This window comes from Podarcis vaucheri (assembly GCF_965113315.1).
Source record: "Podarcis vaucheri genome assembly, chromosome: 14".
NCBI lineage: Eukaryota > Metazoa > Chordata > Lepidosauria > Squamata > Lacertidae > Podarcis > Podarcis vaucheri.
Window position 1 is genome coordinate 16,543,277 of NC_138752.1, and position 17,239 is coordinate 16,560,515.

Below are 17,239 nucleotides of genomic sequence, written 5' to 3' on the forward strand. Positions count from 1 at the left end.
TCCAGGTGATTTTCTTGAGTCAAAATGAGAGTACCCTTAAACATTTATTTTATTTTTTAGAAAAAAGCAATGATAATATTAAATAGGGCATCTGTATTTTCATCAGAGAAATGTTGAGGGGCATGATAACTGGATTATTGTATTGTTGTAACCTGCCTTGGGAATTTATGGTGAAAGGTGGGTAAGAGATCTAATTAATTAATTAAGATGTGGCATAATGTCATATGGTGGTAATTTCCTAACCCTCTACACATGATGTACTCTGAAATATGCTTTTAAACTCAAGGTCTAGATTAGAAGATGAAGCCAGTATACATTTGCAAAATGTAGGATATAATGCCCTGATCCAAATCTGTGTGTACACTTTTCTGTATGCCAGGATTTCTCCGTTTTAAAATGAAAGGCAGGCAGATATTCACCGCCATTGAAATGAATGGAGAAGTCCTGTTGAGCATGTGTTGTTAACTTATGGGTTAGTGAGAGTTATACCTTCAAAGGGTAGGGTAGAAGAAAAGAAACATACAAATTTATTTAGGGCTACTGTGTTTCTAAAGATAAACTTTAAAAATATATCTTAAAGTTGACATTTGGTTTGCCAATACTTTGCACATACTTTGTACATGTCAGCTCCCAAGTAAGACCCATTGAGTTCAATTATACTGAATTAGGCTTAACTCTATTTATTGCTACTATTTAGGGCAGAGTCACCTCATTGGTCCATCGAGCTCAGTATAGTCTAGCTCAGCCTTTGCTAACCTGGCCAGGTGCCTCAGAAGTCTGGGGCTCAGCCCCAGCCATCAGCAGGTTGACAAGGGCTGGCCTAGTCTGACTGACAGCAGGTCTTAGGGGTTTCAGAAGTCTTTCCCAGCCCATTCCCAGCCCCACAGTGTCTCCTGCTTGGAAATGTCAGGGGCAGCAGAGGGGATCCAGCAGAAACGAAGTCAGTGCTCTCCCACTGAACTTCAGTCCTTCCCCAAAATTAAAATATGGAAAAAGAGAGCTGTCTCTGTTTAAATTAAGTGGGCCATCTCATGCCCATTATCTCAAGTGGACGCAGGAAGCTGCCATTTTGGCAGACCATTGCTCCATCCAGTATTGTCTACTCCAGGGGGGAGGCACTGTGATGTCCTCCAGATGCTGTTGAACTCCAATTCCCATTAGCCACAGCCAGTTTGGCAAACGATCAGGGATGATGGGAGTTGTAGTTCAGGAACATCTGGAGGGCACCACACTGGCTATCTGGTCTACCCTGATTGGCTGTGGCTGGTTTCGGACGGAATGTCTTTTAGCCATGCCTGGAGATGCTAGAATCGAACCTGGGACTTTCTGCATGCAATGCAGATGTTCTGCCCCTGAGCGGTGACCCTTCTCTGGGCTTCCCTGGAACCTGTGTGCCTCCAGCTGTTGCTGAACTACAACTCCCACCCTCCCTGTCCATTGACCATGCTGGCTGGGGTTGATGGAAGTTGGAGCCCAACAACTTCTGAAGGATCACAGACTCAACTTCTGAAGGATCACAGACTCACCTTCGCTCCTCTTTCTGAAGGGCTGTAGAGTGCAAGTTGATTTCAAAAGTAAAGAACCTTAAGAAAAAGGAGTGAAGTTGAAGGAGAATGGAAAGTTACCGTATTTTTCGCCCTATAGGACGCACTTTTCCCCCTCCAAAAATGAAGGGGAAATCTGGGTGCGTCCTATGGGGTGAATGCAAGCTTTCGCTGAAGCTTGGAGAGTTCCCGCAGGGCTGTCTAGGCTGCGGATAGTAGCCTGCTTCCCGGAGCGCCGGACGCGCTGAAAGCAGAGCGCCCGGCACTTTGGGAACACATCCGCAGCCTAGGCAGCCCTGCGGGAGGTCTCCGCGGGGCTTCCCACACTGTGGATAGCAGCCTGCCGCCCGGCAGGCGGGGCGCCCTGAAGCAGAGCGCCCCGCGTGCCGGACAGACATCCGCAGCGTGGGGAGCCCTGCAGGAGTTCCCCGCAGGGCTCCCCACGCTGTGAATAGCAGCCTGCTGCCTGGCATGCGGGGCACCCTGAAGCAGGGCGCCCCTTGCGCCGGGCAGACATCGGCCAGCCCCACAAGCTCGGGGGACAGCAGGGAGGCGCAGCACCGCCATCCCGCTGTTCCTTGATCTGGTTCGGTTTCCCCAACCTGCTTTTGGGGGGGAAATAAAGGGAAAAAATCTTTCCTTTATTTCCCCCCAAAAAAACTAGGTGCGTCCTATGGGATGAAAAATACGGTACTCATCAAAAGCCAGTGGCAGTCAGCCTGCATATCGTCCCTTGGTCATTGTGTTCTCCATTATGGTGAGATGTTTCGTATTTCTGCGTAAATCATAGTAACTGTTACTAAAGGTGCACCTATACTTAAAAATTAGCAAGTGCAAGTTGTATTCAAATCAGTGGCCTCTTTAGTCCTCTTTTTTGTGATCTGCAAGTAGTCATCCTGTAGCTCATTCTTGCCTGATACAACTCTATCACACACTTTTACTGGTTCCATATTTTCAGTTCTTCCTGTAACTAGTTCAAAATCAGCTTACTTGACTCTAGAATGTATTCAACCTCAAATCTTTTCCAGCAGAAAAACATCTCGGTTGCCACCACTTACTTCAACATGCCATGGACCTATTTAGCCTAGCATGTTAAAAAGTAAATAGAGATTTCTTCCCTACCACAACTAGCTCAGGATAGCTAAGTTTAAAAATTCTCTCCACTTCCCAAGTTGTTGTTGTTGTTTTTTAAATCGTCTCCCAAGATGGAGATTTTATTTGAATGGTCAACTCCTTAAGGCCAAAGTTAAAAGCTGTTCCCCTTCCCAAAGTTTCTAGTCACTGGAAAGGAATGCTGCCTGCTTGAAAATTAACACGATGGCATTGCATCATTAGAGGCAATTATTAAAAATCTGTTGTGCTCATCCTCAGGAGAATATGTGTGGTTTTCTCTGTTTTACATTGTGTAATGTAAACTGCAAAAAATATATTGCGTAAGTCTCTAACGTTGTTGATGATATCTTGTGCATATACTCTGTGTGGTTGAGTTTAAAATGTATGGAGTTGCATAAGATACAGTTGCACGATCCAGTTCAGATGTAGGTTTTCTTATTGCCCGAGAGCTAAGGTCACATCTGTACTCCTATACCTCTTTAACAGTCATGGCTCTCTCAGGGAAATGTAGTTTACTAAAGGTGCTGGGAATTGTAGCTCTCAGCACCCTTAGCAAAGTACAGTCCCCTGGATTCTTTGGAGGGGGGAGCCATATCTGTTTAAAGTTGTATAAGAATGCTTGACGGGTAAACTATGGATGTGACCTAAATCAGCTGAAACCACAGAAGATCTTGTCCTCCTGCAAGATCTGAAGCGGCGTTTTAACATGAGGTTTCTGATGCTAAAGCAATACCTACACATTGGCCAGAATGCTCAATTGCACTACAAATTTCTCTCTCTCTCTTCACTTAAATAGAGCAAATAGAGTCCAGAGGGAAAATAAATATTCATAACACTTTGCTAAGCAAACTGAACAAAAACCGTGTAAAGTCTGAGGAGAAAAAAACAGAGAGGTTTTGTCTTTGTTACTTGCACATAGCAGGGAGACATTGACCTAAACATACAGAGTTAAACACCCTCAGAACTATGCAGCCAATTGGAGCATGTGCTTCCTTACTGATGATCACACCGCTGTGTGGTCACTAAAGGCTATTTCCACCACCATTGCTGCTCTTCATTGACTGACTCACTAAGAAAAGAATTAACCCTTAAGCCACACATGGAATGATCTCTGTTGTACTTCCAACATCTCTTTCTGTCCATGAGGCTCGAAAGCAATTTAAGCATCATGTACAAAAGCACTAGAAGCCTTAGGGATGATGCGCCACTAACAATCAAATCCTAAATCTCTAAGGGCTATAGCATGCATGGTTTTCTTTGCATTATATATCAGTGTATACATTACATAGGAAGTCCAAATTTTAGTCAGTGTTGACGCTCACCTTTTGGGAATCCGAGATCAAATTCATGAGCGCTCAAAAACAGATAATTATTCCCACACTTTTTGGACATAGGCTGCATTCAAATAGCAGTTTATTCCGTTTTCCTGACGCTTCCCCACTCTTAATTTCAGCATTCTGTTTGAGCTTTCACATGACATTAAACGCTAGCCCCAGAAAGACAGCACAAGTGTAACACTAATTTTCATGTTATTTGCTTCTAGAAAAAATCTGTTTGCTAATAATGTGGCAATGAGTGATAAACTTGAGCTGTATTCTGCTGTCTTTCTGGAAGTGGCTTTTATGCCATGTGAAAGCTCAAATAGAAGGCAGAAATTACTGTATTTTTCCATGTATAAGACTACATTGTTTCCTAAATTTTTGAAATTTTAAAAAGGGGTTGTCTTATACATGGATAGTGCATAGTGTGTTTTCTTAATTTTGAATCCCCCAAAATAGGGGCCATCTTATACACGGAAAAATACGGTAACAATTGAGGGAATGCCAGGAAATGGAAAAAAATGCCATATGAATGCAACCATATACACATGAATATTGGACCATGATTTAGGGCAAGTGTGAGGAGACTTTGTCCTTCCAGGTACTGTTGGACTATAACTCCCATTAGGTCTAATAGCCTACAGTTCAGCAACACCTGGAAGACCAAAGGTTCCCTATACCTGCTTTAGGGGAGTGAGAGTTGCTCAGCGGTAGAATAACTGTTTTGCATGCAGAGGGTCCCAGGATTGAACTCTCACATCTCCAGGTGGGTTGGCAATGTCCCCTGTCTAAAACCCTGGGCAGTCGCTGTCAGTCAATGCGAACCAAAGGGAGCTGATATTGCTGGACTGCAGCTCCCATCATCCCTGATGCAGGCCGGGGATGATGGGAGTTGGAGTTCCACATCTGGATGGTACCACAGGAAACGAGCCCTTGCTAATCTGATGACTGATTGAAATGCTTTTTATAGCATAGTATTGGAGACATGCAAATTGACCACCCAAAAGTCACAAACTTTTGGGTCTACCCAGGAGAAAAAAAGCAGGAAGGGAATGCTTTTGCTGACTAATGGCCACCAACCTAGACAGCATTTTAAAAAGCAGAGACATCACCTTGCCCACAAAGGTCCGTATAGTTAAAGCTATGGTTTTTCCAGTAGTTATGTATGGAAGTGAGAGCTGGACCACAAAGAAGGCTGATCACTGAAGAATTGATGCTTTTGAATTATGGTGCTGGAGGAGACTCTTGAGAGTCCCATGGACTGCAAGAAGATCAAAGCTATCCATTCTTCTGGAAATCAGCCCTGAGTGCTCACTGGAAGGACAGATCGTGAAGCTGAGACTCTAATACTTTGGCCACCTCATGAGAAGAGAAGACTCCCTGGAAAAGACCCTGATGTTGGGAAAGATTGATGTTGGCACAAGGAGAAGGGGACGGCAGAGGACGAGATGGTTGGACAGTGTTTTCGAAGCTACCAGCATGAGTTTGACCAAACTGCGGGAGGCAGTGGAAGACAGGAGTGCCTGGCGTGCTCTGGTCCATGGGGTCACAAAGAGTCGGACATGACTAAACGACTAAACAACAACAACAAGATGTACAGATGACAACCACATTGGGCAGCCTGAAGTTTCTGGAGAGTTTTCTTTGGCTGTGGAAAGCTGGAATGACTCGCCAGAGAGTACAACTGGAGTATGGCACCCATTGGCACCCGGGCATCTTAGACACAGCCTCTTGGTTCCTGCCAAGGCAACCTTACACTACTAATTTTATTTTCATGAGAGTTGTTGGCTTTTTGGGCTTTTTGTGTTGTTTAGCAGGAGTCACCTATTGTCTGAAGGGTGCACTATATGATTTATGATTTATTTATTTTTGGCCTGTGTTTTATTTTTTGGGGGGTGGGTGGTATATATGTTTTGGTTTATTTTTAGGGGGTTCTGAGCACCACCAGCTTTCCTTCTGTGCATTGGGTATTTTGTGGTGCCTGTGACAGTTTCCAGGATCTCCAAACAGGCCCCCAGGTACCAAAAGGAACCTTCCTAATAATCAATTGAAAGGAAGAATGCAGTTGCTCGTTCGTTGCTCAGCTGTCCCAAGGCAGTCACACAATTTGCCTTTGCTGGGCAGTGGTAATTTTGGATGTGGGACTTAATGGTTCTCTTGAGGAGTGGTGCTTTTTTGGTGGTAATGTGCATTATTTCACTTGCTTCAAATTGTGGTGGGAAACCCTGTGGCGCTTTGTGGCTCCCCCCGCCCCTTATTCTGCTGAATGGGACCCTGGGCTGCCTGCCCTAAAGGCCTACACCAGGCATAGGCAAACTCCAGCCCTCCAGATGCTTGGGACTACAATTCCCATCATCCCTGGCCACTGGTCCTGTTAGCTAGGGATGATGGGAATTGTAGTCCCAAACATCTGGAGGGCCGGAGTTTGCCTATGCCTGGCCTACACTAATGGTGCCACTGCTATTGTTCGGAGTTGGGAAGGGCCATGAATGTCATCTGGTCTCACCCCCTGCAATATAGGCATCTTTCGTCCAATGCGGGACTCGAACCCACAACCTTGAGACTCATTCCTTTAGCCAGGCATTCTGCTTCTAATGGTGGCAAGTGAAATTACTCTGTAAGTTAAAAAGGAAGGCATGAAGGGGGTGATTCAGTCCCTGTTAGCTGTCCACAGTATCTGGTAGTCCAGGTTACATACTACCTCTGAATACAGAAGCTACATTCACTGTGGCTCCATCCATTGTAGTTACCCAGCACTGACAGACCAATCCTCCCACTATGGCTAGATGTGCCCAATATGGAACTTCATAAGGTTCCTTGGAATTTCATACTAGACACCTTGGGGAAGAATGTAGCAGCAGCAGCAGCAGCAATAATAATAATAATAGTAATAATAATAATAATAGTAAGGTAAAGGTAAAGGGACCCCTGACCATTAGGTCCAGTCTCTGGGGTTGTGGCGCTCATCTCGCTTTTTTGACAGAGGGAGCCAGCGTACAGCTTCCAGGTCATGTGGCCAGCATGACTAAGCCGCTTCTGGTGAACCAGAGCAGCGCACAGAAACGCCGTTTACCTCCCCGCCAGAGTGGTACCTATTTATCTATTTGCACTTTGATGTGCTTTCGAACTGCTAGGTTGGCAGGAGCAGGGACCGAACAACGGGTGCTCACCCCATCGCGGGGATTCGAACCGCCGACCTTCTGAGTGGCAAGCCCTAGGCTCTGTGGTTTAACCCACAGCTCCACCTGCGTCCCAGTAATAATAATAGTAATAATACCCAAAAGATTTAGAGCACAGGCCCTCCAAGTGTCTCTATTTTCCAGGGACAGTCCTGGATTTACAGAAGCCATCCCAGTTTCTGATTTGATTCTGGAATGTCCCGCTTTTCCTTCGGACATCCCTATTTTCATCGCAGAAATGTTGGAGGGGATGGAGTTATGCGACCCCCCCAGAGTCAAGGAGATAAGTAACTATGCAACCATTAGAAGACATCTGAAGGCTGCCCTGCGTAGGGAAGTTTTTTTAAAAAAATGTTTAATGTTTTATTATGTTTTTATATATGTTGGAAGCTGTCCAGAGTGGCTGGGGCAACCCAGTCAGATGGGCGGAGTATGATGAAGATGATGGAATAGGACGTCTCTGTTTCCAACAGAGAAACGTTGGAGGATATGTTGCTGCTACCCAGATTGATAGACCAATCCTCCCATTATCGCTTGATGTGCCCACTATGGTTCCTTGGATTTTCATATTGGGAACCTTGGGGAAGGATGTAGTAGTAGTAATAATAATCACAATATTTTGAGAATGGGCCATAGCTTAATGGTAGAGTATCTGTTTGGAATGCAGGAGGTCCGGGTTCAATTCCCGGCAACTTCAGGTAGGGCTGGGAGGGGCTCCCTGCCTGAAATCCTGGAGAGTAGCTGCCAATCAGTGCAGACAGTATAGAGTTAGATGGACAAAGGCAAGATACATTATTTCCCCCACCCTACCCACAACTTTCTTCTTTACGATTAAAGACGACAAGGCAGATTTGCAAGTTCCTACGGGTTTTTTTTTTAATCTGCCAGCTCGCTCCATCCTAAAATATACGGCATCAGTTAAGAAATGAATCGCACCAGCGAACATTAAATGAGAAAGGAAGCTCAATTTGGGAGAAGTGCCGCTACCTGTATCCTAGTACAGTGGTACCTCGGGTTACATACGCTTCAAGTTACATTCGCTTCAAGTTACAGACTTCACTAACCCAGAAATAGTGCTTCAGGTTAAGAACTTTGCTTCAGGATGAGAACGGAAATCGTGCTCTGGCGGCATGGCGGCAGCAGGAGGCCCCATTAGCTAAAGTGGTGCTTCAGGTTAAGGACAGTTTCAGGTTAAGTACGGACCTCCGGAACGAATTAAGTACTTAACCCGAGGTACCACTGTACATAATGGATTTGAGGTTAAATGTGCGCAGTCTTGGAAGAGTCCACCGAGGCAACGCAGCGATGGCGAGGCTTGCCCTTTCCCAAACTAATTAAACGGATTGCCTCTGCTCCTCAAGAGCCCAAGAGGGAGAGCAGCCCACACGGCCTGTCGCTATCCCTAAAAATCAACATCCAGCGATTGAAGACGGGATGCATCTCTGGCAATTTGTGCTGTGATCCCAGTGTTACAATGGGTAACCACAGCCGCCTACTTTGCAAAAAGAGAGATCCCAGGACTTTCGCTCTGTTTGAGTGTCTGTGTGTAAACAGCAGCAACCTGCACTATAATTTTTTCCCTTTTTTTAAAAAAAAAGCAAGTTAATGGATAGCAAGATACACTCATTTTCCGCACCCCACCCACAATTTTCGTCTTTACAATTAAATACGATTAGCTGGCATTCCCTTTAACCGTCAGAGGCGCACAGTGGCAGATCTGTAGCCACAAAAGAGGCACAGTAAATGAGAAGAACATGTTGCTACACTGCATTTGAGAAAGTTTGGCTCCAAGCTATGCACTGATTAATATCAGATCTCCTCCTTTACTCGCCCTCTTGACAATCTTGTCACATCTGGCTGACAAATCCTTACAAGCTTATCCAAACCAAGGCAGCCCCAGTCATGCTTGGGGTCTAGCTGGAAGGAAGCGGCAACACCAGCCGCGCACTGATGTGCCATCAGTGAAACTAATGAAGCTGACTTCAGTTGCAGGCTCCCGGAACAGTAAAAAGGAGCACAACATGCCTCAAGGTTTTGCAACACAGCGCAGAGTTAGCTCACCAGAAGATAAGACAAACAATCACCTCCCAAGGTTCAAGGAGCCAAAGAACTGCATGATCAAAAAGAGAGAGAGAGAGAGAGAGAGAGAGAGAGAGAGAGAGAGATTGCTAACACACTTTAGCAGCAAGCTCAACCTAAAAAAACAGTGGTACAATTTATAAATCCGGCTCCCCACTTCCACTTTTCAAAAATAACAATTAATGTTCATATTTTACCAGTCTTCCATACCTAACTCAGGTGCTGTTAAGCAGAAACATTTTTTCTCTGTCTCTATAACTAGAAAACAATTGTTTCCCCAAGAATCCAAAGTTATCGAGTGTGGAACACATCTGTATAAAATTGCTCCCCCCCCCTTTCTTTCTCACAAACATTTTCAATTGACGGGTAATCGCTTTTATTTTAAAGCAAATGTTTTTTTAAAAGGGAAGGGATTGTATGGTGGCAAGAGGCTTGGTGTGTTCACCGAGCAGGAAAGTAACATTAAATATTTCTTTCGCTATGCCAGCAAGACAGCACAAGAGTCTGTTTTGACAGTTTTGTGATGGTGCTTTTTTTACGGAATGAAATGACAAAGGACAGAAAACCCCAAAAGATACATCGGTGTTTGCCAGTCTGGGATGTAATGATTTAGTCTTCTAGTTCTCTTTGTATCTTAAAAGCACAAACAACAACTTTGTGACAAGGGACTCCCCTTCCCCCCAATGCCTATTTTGCAAGACACGTTATGGTCAGCAATGAACTCTATATACAAAAAGCACACAACATTGCTGGTCTGATTCCCAAAGAAACCTCCTTTGCAAAATTGCAGTGTCTGGTCTCCTGTGCAATTTATTTTTTTTTAACATCACAATAATGATAATGTATTTGCTTAGAGCACTTGACTCAGAACACACTGAAGTCACAAATCATGACATTTATAGCTATTAATGTACAACCAGGACCTGTACGATTAAACATTGTCAGGTCATCATGATTTACAGATCCTGATGCTTCAACGGGGGAAAGATTAATTGGCGGTCCGATTCTGCTTTATCACAATGATTTTCCAATAACTTATAGGCAAAGGAAGGCAATCTCATCGTTTAGGATGCATTTTGTCCAGAAGGCCAGCGTTTAGTAAGTAAGGTTTGCTGTGCAAAGCACACTTACTTTTGAATCAGTTTTTTTAAAAAGGAAAAAAAGATGAAATAAATCAATGGAGTTATTTCTGTGCAAACCTGCTTAGGCTCAGTCTGTTAAGCAAACAGATAATTCCAAAACACAAGGTAGCAGTCAAATAAGAAATTGCGTAGTGTGTAGCACCTTGAAATCTTATTGTTTGCTATCCCAGGATAATGAAGCAATTACAGCAAATAGCATTATTTCTATAGCACAAGAGCTTGCAAGCAGGGAAAGGGGGGTGGGAGGGAGGACAACCCAAATCCATGCAGAAACTACAAAAGAACTTTCCTTACCTCCGACATTCTTACGGAGCATGTGTTTTGAGAGCTATAAAACAGTTTCCCATCCCCTCTGCTGTGAGTTGTACAAAGAAGAACCAGGAAACATTCCTGTCTGTACAAGTAAGGGAGGCAGAATCATCACACGCCTTGGTCTTTTTTACCCTTGTCTGAAGCAGAGAGCACCTCCACGCCTGATGTGCGCTTAGAGTGAGCACAGGGGAGTGAAATCAGATCCCTCCTCCAGAAACCTACAGTCCTAAGTTGTGACTGCCTCTCTCTCTCACCTCTCCAGGATGCTCCCACCTCAGCGCTCCGGAGGGGAGTGTTTCGGCAGACCTCTCCAGTCACAGGGCAGACCCCTCACAGCTGGCTGGGAGAGGGCATGACACTCATCTTTCACAGAGACTTGATCAAAAGGAGTCAGGGCGACCCCAGGCTCTCCTAATGCAGGGAGAGTCTCTCTACCTCTGCTCTTACCGCCTAACTAAGGCATTAAATCAATGCAGCTAACCTAAGGCCTATATTATTATTTTTTTGCTCCTTCCCAAGAATGTGAACAACTTTCTGCAAGTATAGCTTGGTGTGATGTTCTTTGTTTTTGCTTTTTTTTAAGGCGGGGGGGGCAACACTTCCCACCTTTTTCATTTTTTAGTACAGTGGTACCTCAGGTTACATACACTTCAGGTTACATACGCTTCAGGTTACAGACTCTCTCAGGCGGGGAAGGGCCGATGGAACTCCTTGCGCAAGGAAGACGGTGCCAGCGCGCTCTCTCTTGCGCAGCAGAGGACCCCTAGCCGCTGCTTCTCTCCCAAGCTGGGCGAGCATGAAACCTGGGAAATTTAAGGGACATCATCAATAAGGGAGAGCAGCGGGACACGGCGCTGGGATAAGGGAGTTTCCCGCCAAATAAGGGACGGTTGACAGCTATGCCAAGAACCTGGAACCTGGGGGTAAGGTCATGCAAATGGGCACAGGACATTGGTCATAACATTATGTTTGCTGACTGGGAATGGTTGTGGAACACCGGGATAAAATTTACAGCATGTAATGCCTTAAAGGAAAATATTATGAAAATGATTTATAGGTGGTACACGACCCCAGTCAAGCTAGCAAAAATTTATCATTTGCCTGATAATAAGTGTTGGAAATGTAAAGAAACTGAAGGTACTTTCTATCACCTTTGGTGGACGTGCCCGAAGATTAAGGCTTTTTGGGAGATGATATATAATGAAATGAAAAAGGTACTTAAATGTACCTTCTCTAAGAAACCAGAGGCCTTTCTCTTGGGCATTGTCGGCCAATTGGTGTTAAAGAAAGACAGAACTTTTTTTATGTATGCTACGACAGCAGCAAGAATACTCATCGCAAAGTATTGGAAGACACAAGATCTACCCACCCTGGAAGAATGGCAGATGAAAGTGATGGACTATATGACACTGGCTGAGATGACTGGCAGAATCCGTGATCAGGGGAAAGAGACGGCGGAAGAAGATTGGAAGAAATTTAAAATCTATCTTAAGAACTATTATAAAATTGATGAATGCTAAAATGTTGAGGTTTTGAGAAAGAAAAGGAGATTACAGCGACATAAGATTAAGTTGAAGAAAAGATTAAGAAGACATATATTTGATAAAATTATTTAGAAGTTGCTGAAATAATTTTGGAAATTGGGATGCAGGAAGGGGAGGTATGGGGGAGTCCAAGAAGTGAGGGATATGAAAAAAAGGTTATGAAATTATACATGTTTGTATGTCTTTTTATTTGTTTGTATTGTTTAAAAAATTTTGTAAAACCAATAAAATATATATATTAATGAAGCCTTATTAATGAAGCCCATTAATGAAGCCTTGACAGCCATTCAAAACAAATACAACCCCCCCAAATACATCCTGGACCTGACCAACCACTGCCTAACCAACACGTACTTCATCCACAATGGACAAAGATACAAACAGATAGAAGGAGCACCCATGGGATCACCCCTCTCACCGGTCATCGCAAATCTGTACATGGAACACTTTGAAACCAATGCTTTAGACAAGTCAGAACACAAACCCAAACTTTGGCTCAGATATGTTGACGACACCTTTGTAATTTGGCCACACGGGAAAGAAAAACTAGATAGCTTCCTCACACATCTCAACAGCCTACACCCCAAAATACAATTCACTATGGAAATAGAAGACAACAACCAACTCCCCTTTCTTGACGTCCTAATCTACAAAAAACCTGATGGCTCCCTAGGACACACTATCTACCGAAAAAAAACACACACCAACCGCTACTTACATGCACAATCACACCACCACCCTGCACAAATAAACTCCGTAGCCAAGACTCTCATCTCCAGAACCAAACGCCTGGCTGACAAAGACCACTTGACAACTGAGTTACAGAATCTCTCAAATGTGTTAATCGCCAATGGATACCAGAAAAACAGGGTTACGAAGCTAATCCAAAAAGAAACACCCCCCAAAAACCAAGACACAGAAGAAAACAATGGCATGGCCCTCCTTCCTTATATCAAGGGCACTACAGACAAAATCAGCAAAATCCTCCATAAACACAATATCAAAACAGCCTTCTGCACCAACCAAAAAATAGCCAATATCCTCAGAAACCCAAAAGACAAAATCCAGCTGGAAAACCAAGGGGTCTATGAAATACCCTGCAAAGTCTGCCCAGCCATGTACATTGGACAAACAAACAGACGAATAAATGCACGTATCGCAGAACACAAGAATGCCGTCAAAAAAGAAGAAAAAACTTCCTCTCTTTTCCAACACATGAAAGAAACAGGACACGAAATTAATTTTGCAGATTCCAAATTGCTCTTTAACATGGAACATCACCACAAGAGAATAATCATGGAAGCCATCGAGATAGAGAAACACCCTCACAACATGAACAAGCGTGACGACACGTCCCGCCTGCCAGACATCTGGAAATTAGCCCTCCCCACAAAAACCGACACCAGAACCAGAGGCACACAGAACGCCGTCACCAATCAACCACACCAGACCCAAACCCAGACACTCTCCACAGACATATTACAGACTCCATCCAGCAACCAAACTATAGTGGCACCTCCGGATGCTGCACCCCCCTGCAATCCCTACACAGATCTGGCTGGCACAAGGCACAAAACCATAGCTCGCCCCTATACACGAAGCCAAGCCAGAGCACAACAAAATGCAGCACAGCCATCTTCTCAGAAAAACTCTTCACAAGCTCAAGAGGTCAAGACACGAGAGCTTTAGCAACTAATCTACACTTAATGACCCACCCAGTGATATTCAGAATATCACTCATGAAATCACCCAAGATATCCCTCAAGTAATTAATGACCCACCCAGTGATATTCAGAATATCACTCATGAAATCACCCAAGACATCCCTCAAGTAATTAAGGAACAAAAGAAGAAAAGGCACACTAATCTAGGAACTTCCTCTCTACCCAGAACGTTGGAGGCTATACACCACACCCCTCAACAGTATTTATAGGAACTCAAACACCAGACTCTGCTCTGTTCCAGTAACAAGAAGCCGAAAGCACCAGCCTGAAGATGACGAGTGAGACCTCGTCGAAACGTCGCACAGACACCCCGACTCTTACACGGGAAGACACCCGAAGACACCAAAACCTGCATTCCTATACCCGTGAAAATCTACGAAAGCATATATATATATATATATATATATAATAGGGTCATGCAAATGAAGGGGTGGAGCTATGCAGATTGGGGCAGGTTTGTTTATTGGCATTTCCCATTTAATTATTTAAGGCAAAAAACAACAGGCTGCAATCAGCAAGTTGGCAGGGAGGAAACTCACCACTCGCTACCATTTATTCATATGCGCTTGAGCACAACTTTGCTACCTTTCACAATGGCTGTGCTCGCATGTAATGCTAAACCGTGGTTTGGAGAAACAGGCCTAAGGAAGGATGAGTTTCAGCAAGCCTGAGGATCACCCCCTTCTCTTCCAGTATGCCCAGAATAAATATATCACCAGGGTTTGGTTTCTGGATGATGGCTTGTTGTGTCATCCAAACTATGAGAAACGGTTTAAAACAAACTCTGGTTAGTTTAAAGCACACCAAGTTCAACAATCAGGTACAGTGGTACCTTGGTTCTCAAACGCCTTGGTAGTCAAACAACTTGGAATCCAAATACTGCAAACCCGAAAGTAAGAGTTCTGGTTTGTGAACTTTTTTTGGAAGCCGAACGTGTTTCCGATTTGAGTGCCACACTTCCATTTTGAGTGTTACGCTGAGGTCTGTCTGTTTTTTATATTTATTTTGCATTTTTGCTTTTGCGGCTCTTTTTTGTGACTGTGGAGAACCCAGTTCAGCTACTGATTAATTGTGTGACTGTAGTACATTGTTTATTGCTTTCACTTTATGGGTCTCATTAGATAGTAAAATTCATGTTAAATTGCTGTTTCAGGGTTGTTTTTAAAAGTTTGGAACAGATTAATCCATTTTGCAATACTTTCTATGGGAAAACGTGCCTTGGTTTCAGAACGCTTTGGTTTTGGAACGGACTTCCGGAATGGATTAAGTTTGAGAACCAAAGTACCACTGTATAGTATCCAACTAAGCTGCACTCAGAGTAGACCCTCTGAAATTAATGAACCTGAGTTCCTCATGTCTAGTAAATTTCAACGGAACCCAGCACCGGGTGTTGAAATTTTGTGCCCCTGAACAATTCTGCACCCGGGGCCACCGATCCTGTGGACCTTCCACACAACACTATGCCACTGGCTAGGCAGGGAGGCTGAGCAGCCTAAAGGAAGCCCCACATGCCCCCAGTCTCTTTGGGGCTTCCTCCTGCCTCACTGACGTCCTCTTAGGGCTCCGGGGAGGGGCTCCTCACGAGCCACGAGGACGTTCCAGCTCTCCCCCACCATTTCCTATCTATCTATCTATCTATCTATCTATCTATCTATCTATCTATCTATATCTCCTGAGACATAGGAGTAGCCACTGGTGATGTCACCAAGCATAACGCATTAAGCATGAACCACAGTTGCTGAGAGCATGCAATTTTAAAAAGCACACACACAAAGTCTAACAAATGAGCAAATATGGCACTGGCAGGAAATTAACCTCAGCTTAAAAGGGCTGGGTGAGGTGAGGGAGGGGCAGTCCGTGGTCCAGATGAAATGAAGGGGTACAGTGGTACCTCGGGTTAAGAACTTATTCGTTCTGGAGGTCTGTTCTTAACCTGAAACTGTTCTTAACCTGAGGTACCACTTTGGCCTCCCGCTGCTGCCACGGCACGATTTCTGTTCTCATCCTGAAACAAAGTTCTTAACCCGAGGTACTATTTCTGGGTTAGACCAGTCTGTAACCTGAAGTGTATGTAACCTGAAGCGTCTGTAACCCGAGATACCACTGTAATTCTTTCTCACGTGCTTAGGGAGCCTGGGAAGGGAAGGTGCTCTTACTCAACTGGAGATACAAACCCTAACCCCACCACCTGCTGGGAGAGGGCAGGCAAATCTGGAGACTTCAGGTTGGTCCTGGGGGTCTGCCAACCCCAAGTGTGACCATCATTTTCTTTCAAAGAATGTTTAGATCAGGAATGTTTAGATCTTTGGCCCTCTGGATGTTGAAGGATTCGGGTGACCGAGCTGATAAAGGGCCTCGAGAGTTTTACATGGGGCGGTTGAGAGAGCTGGGTATCTTTCACCTGGCGAAGAGTCAGAGGTGAGATGAGAGGTGAGACTCAGAGGCCATATTCAAGTATCTGAACTGCTGTCACATCCGTTACGCGGAGGATGCAGTAGGCTTGTTTTCTGCTGTTTCCGAAAAGTAGGGTCTGAAGGGTTTAAATTACAAGAAAGGAGATGGGCCAATCACTGGGAACAACGTTCTGGTGGTAAAGGTTGTTTGACGGCAGAACTGTCTACTTTGGAAGGCGGCGGGACTCTGCTTCATGGGAATTTTTTTAAGCAGAGCTTGGGTGGCCATCTGTCAGGGATTCCTGAGCTGTGATTCTTGCATTGCAGGGGTTGGACTAGATGACCCTTGGAGATCCCTTCCAACTCTACGATGAGATAGCAAAGAAACAAATAGTAAAAGGTAAACCTAAACATACCAGGGTAGGGGTAGTGGTGAACTGATGCTCAGCCACTCTCAACATTCCCTCCCCCTGCCCTGTGCCCCAACTTTTTCATTTTCTATAAATCACATAGCGTTTTATCTTGGGGCCAAAATTTGCCCTAAGATACAGGGGGAGAGCTTCTACCGCACTCAACGAGAATTTTATATGAGCACCTAAGGGCAAGACTGGTCAATAAAGATCGCTGTAATGCGAAATGAAGAGAACGGAAGGAGGTCTTTGAAGATGATGACACCTGGAAATCTCACCGATGGAAATGCTGGAAATGCCGTGTTTTATATATCATGATCCAGTACTGTTAATCGTTATTTGCCGCATGCACAAAGAAGAGTTTCGCTACGAAAGGATGACAACTGCAACTGGAAGAATGTTGATGACGCTATCAGTGTGCATTTGTTTATTTATTTCCATATGCTTATATCCTGGTGGGATAATAATAATAATAATAAT

The 17,239-nt window shown here is 44.4% G+C and overlaps 1 protein-coding gene across 2 annotated transcripts in view; it reads right to left on the reverse strand.

Annotated features, from left to right (window-relative positions):
• Window positions 1-11,092, reverse strand: part of BNC1 (basonuclin zinc finger protein 1) — a 37,110-nt gene extending 26,018 nt beyond the window's left edge. Inside the window, exon 1 of one of the 2 annotated variants that reach the window (XM_082198397.1) lies at window positions 10,943-11,092. Coding sequence is in view for 1 of the 2 variants with exons in the window: in XM_082198396.1 (XP_082054522.1) it covers window positions 10,671-10,679 (9 nt within the window). In the remaining variant the exon portion in view is untranslated. Of the gene's footprint in view, window positions 1-10,670; window positions 10,915-10,942 lie in introns of those variants that run through there. The other variant, XM_082198396.1, reaches the window with a different exon arrangement.
• Window positions 11,093-17,239: the final 6,147 nt, after the last annotated feature.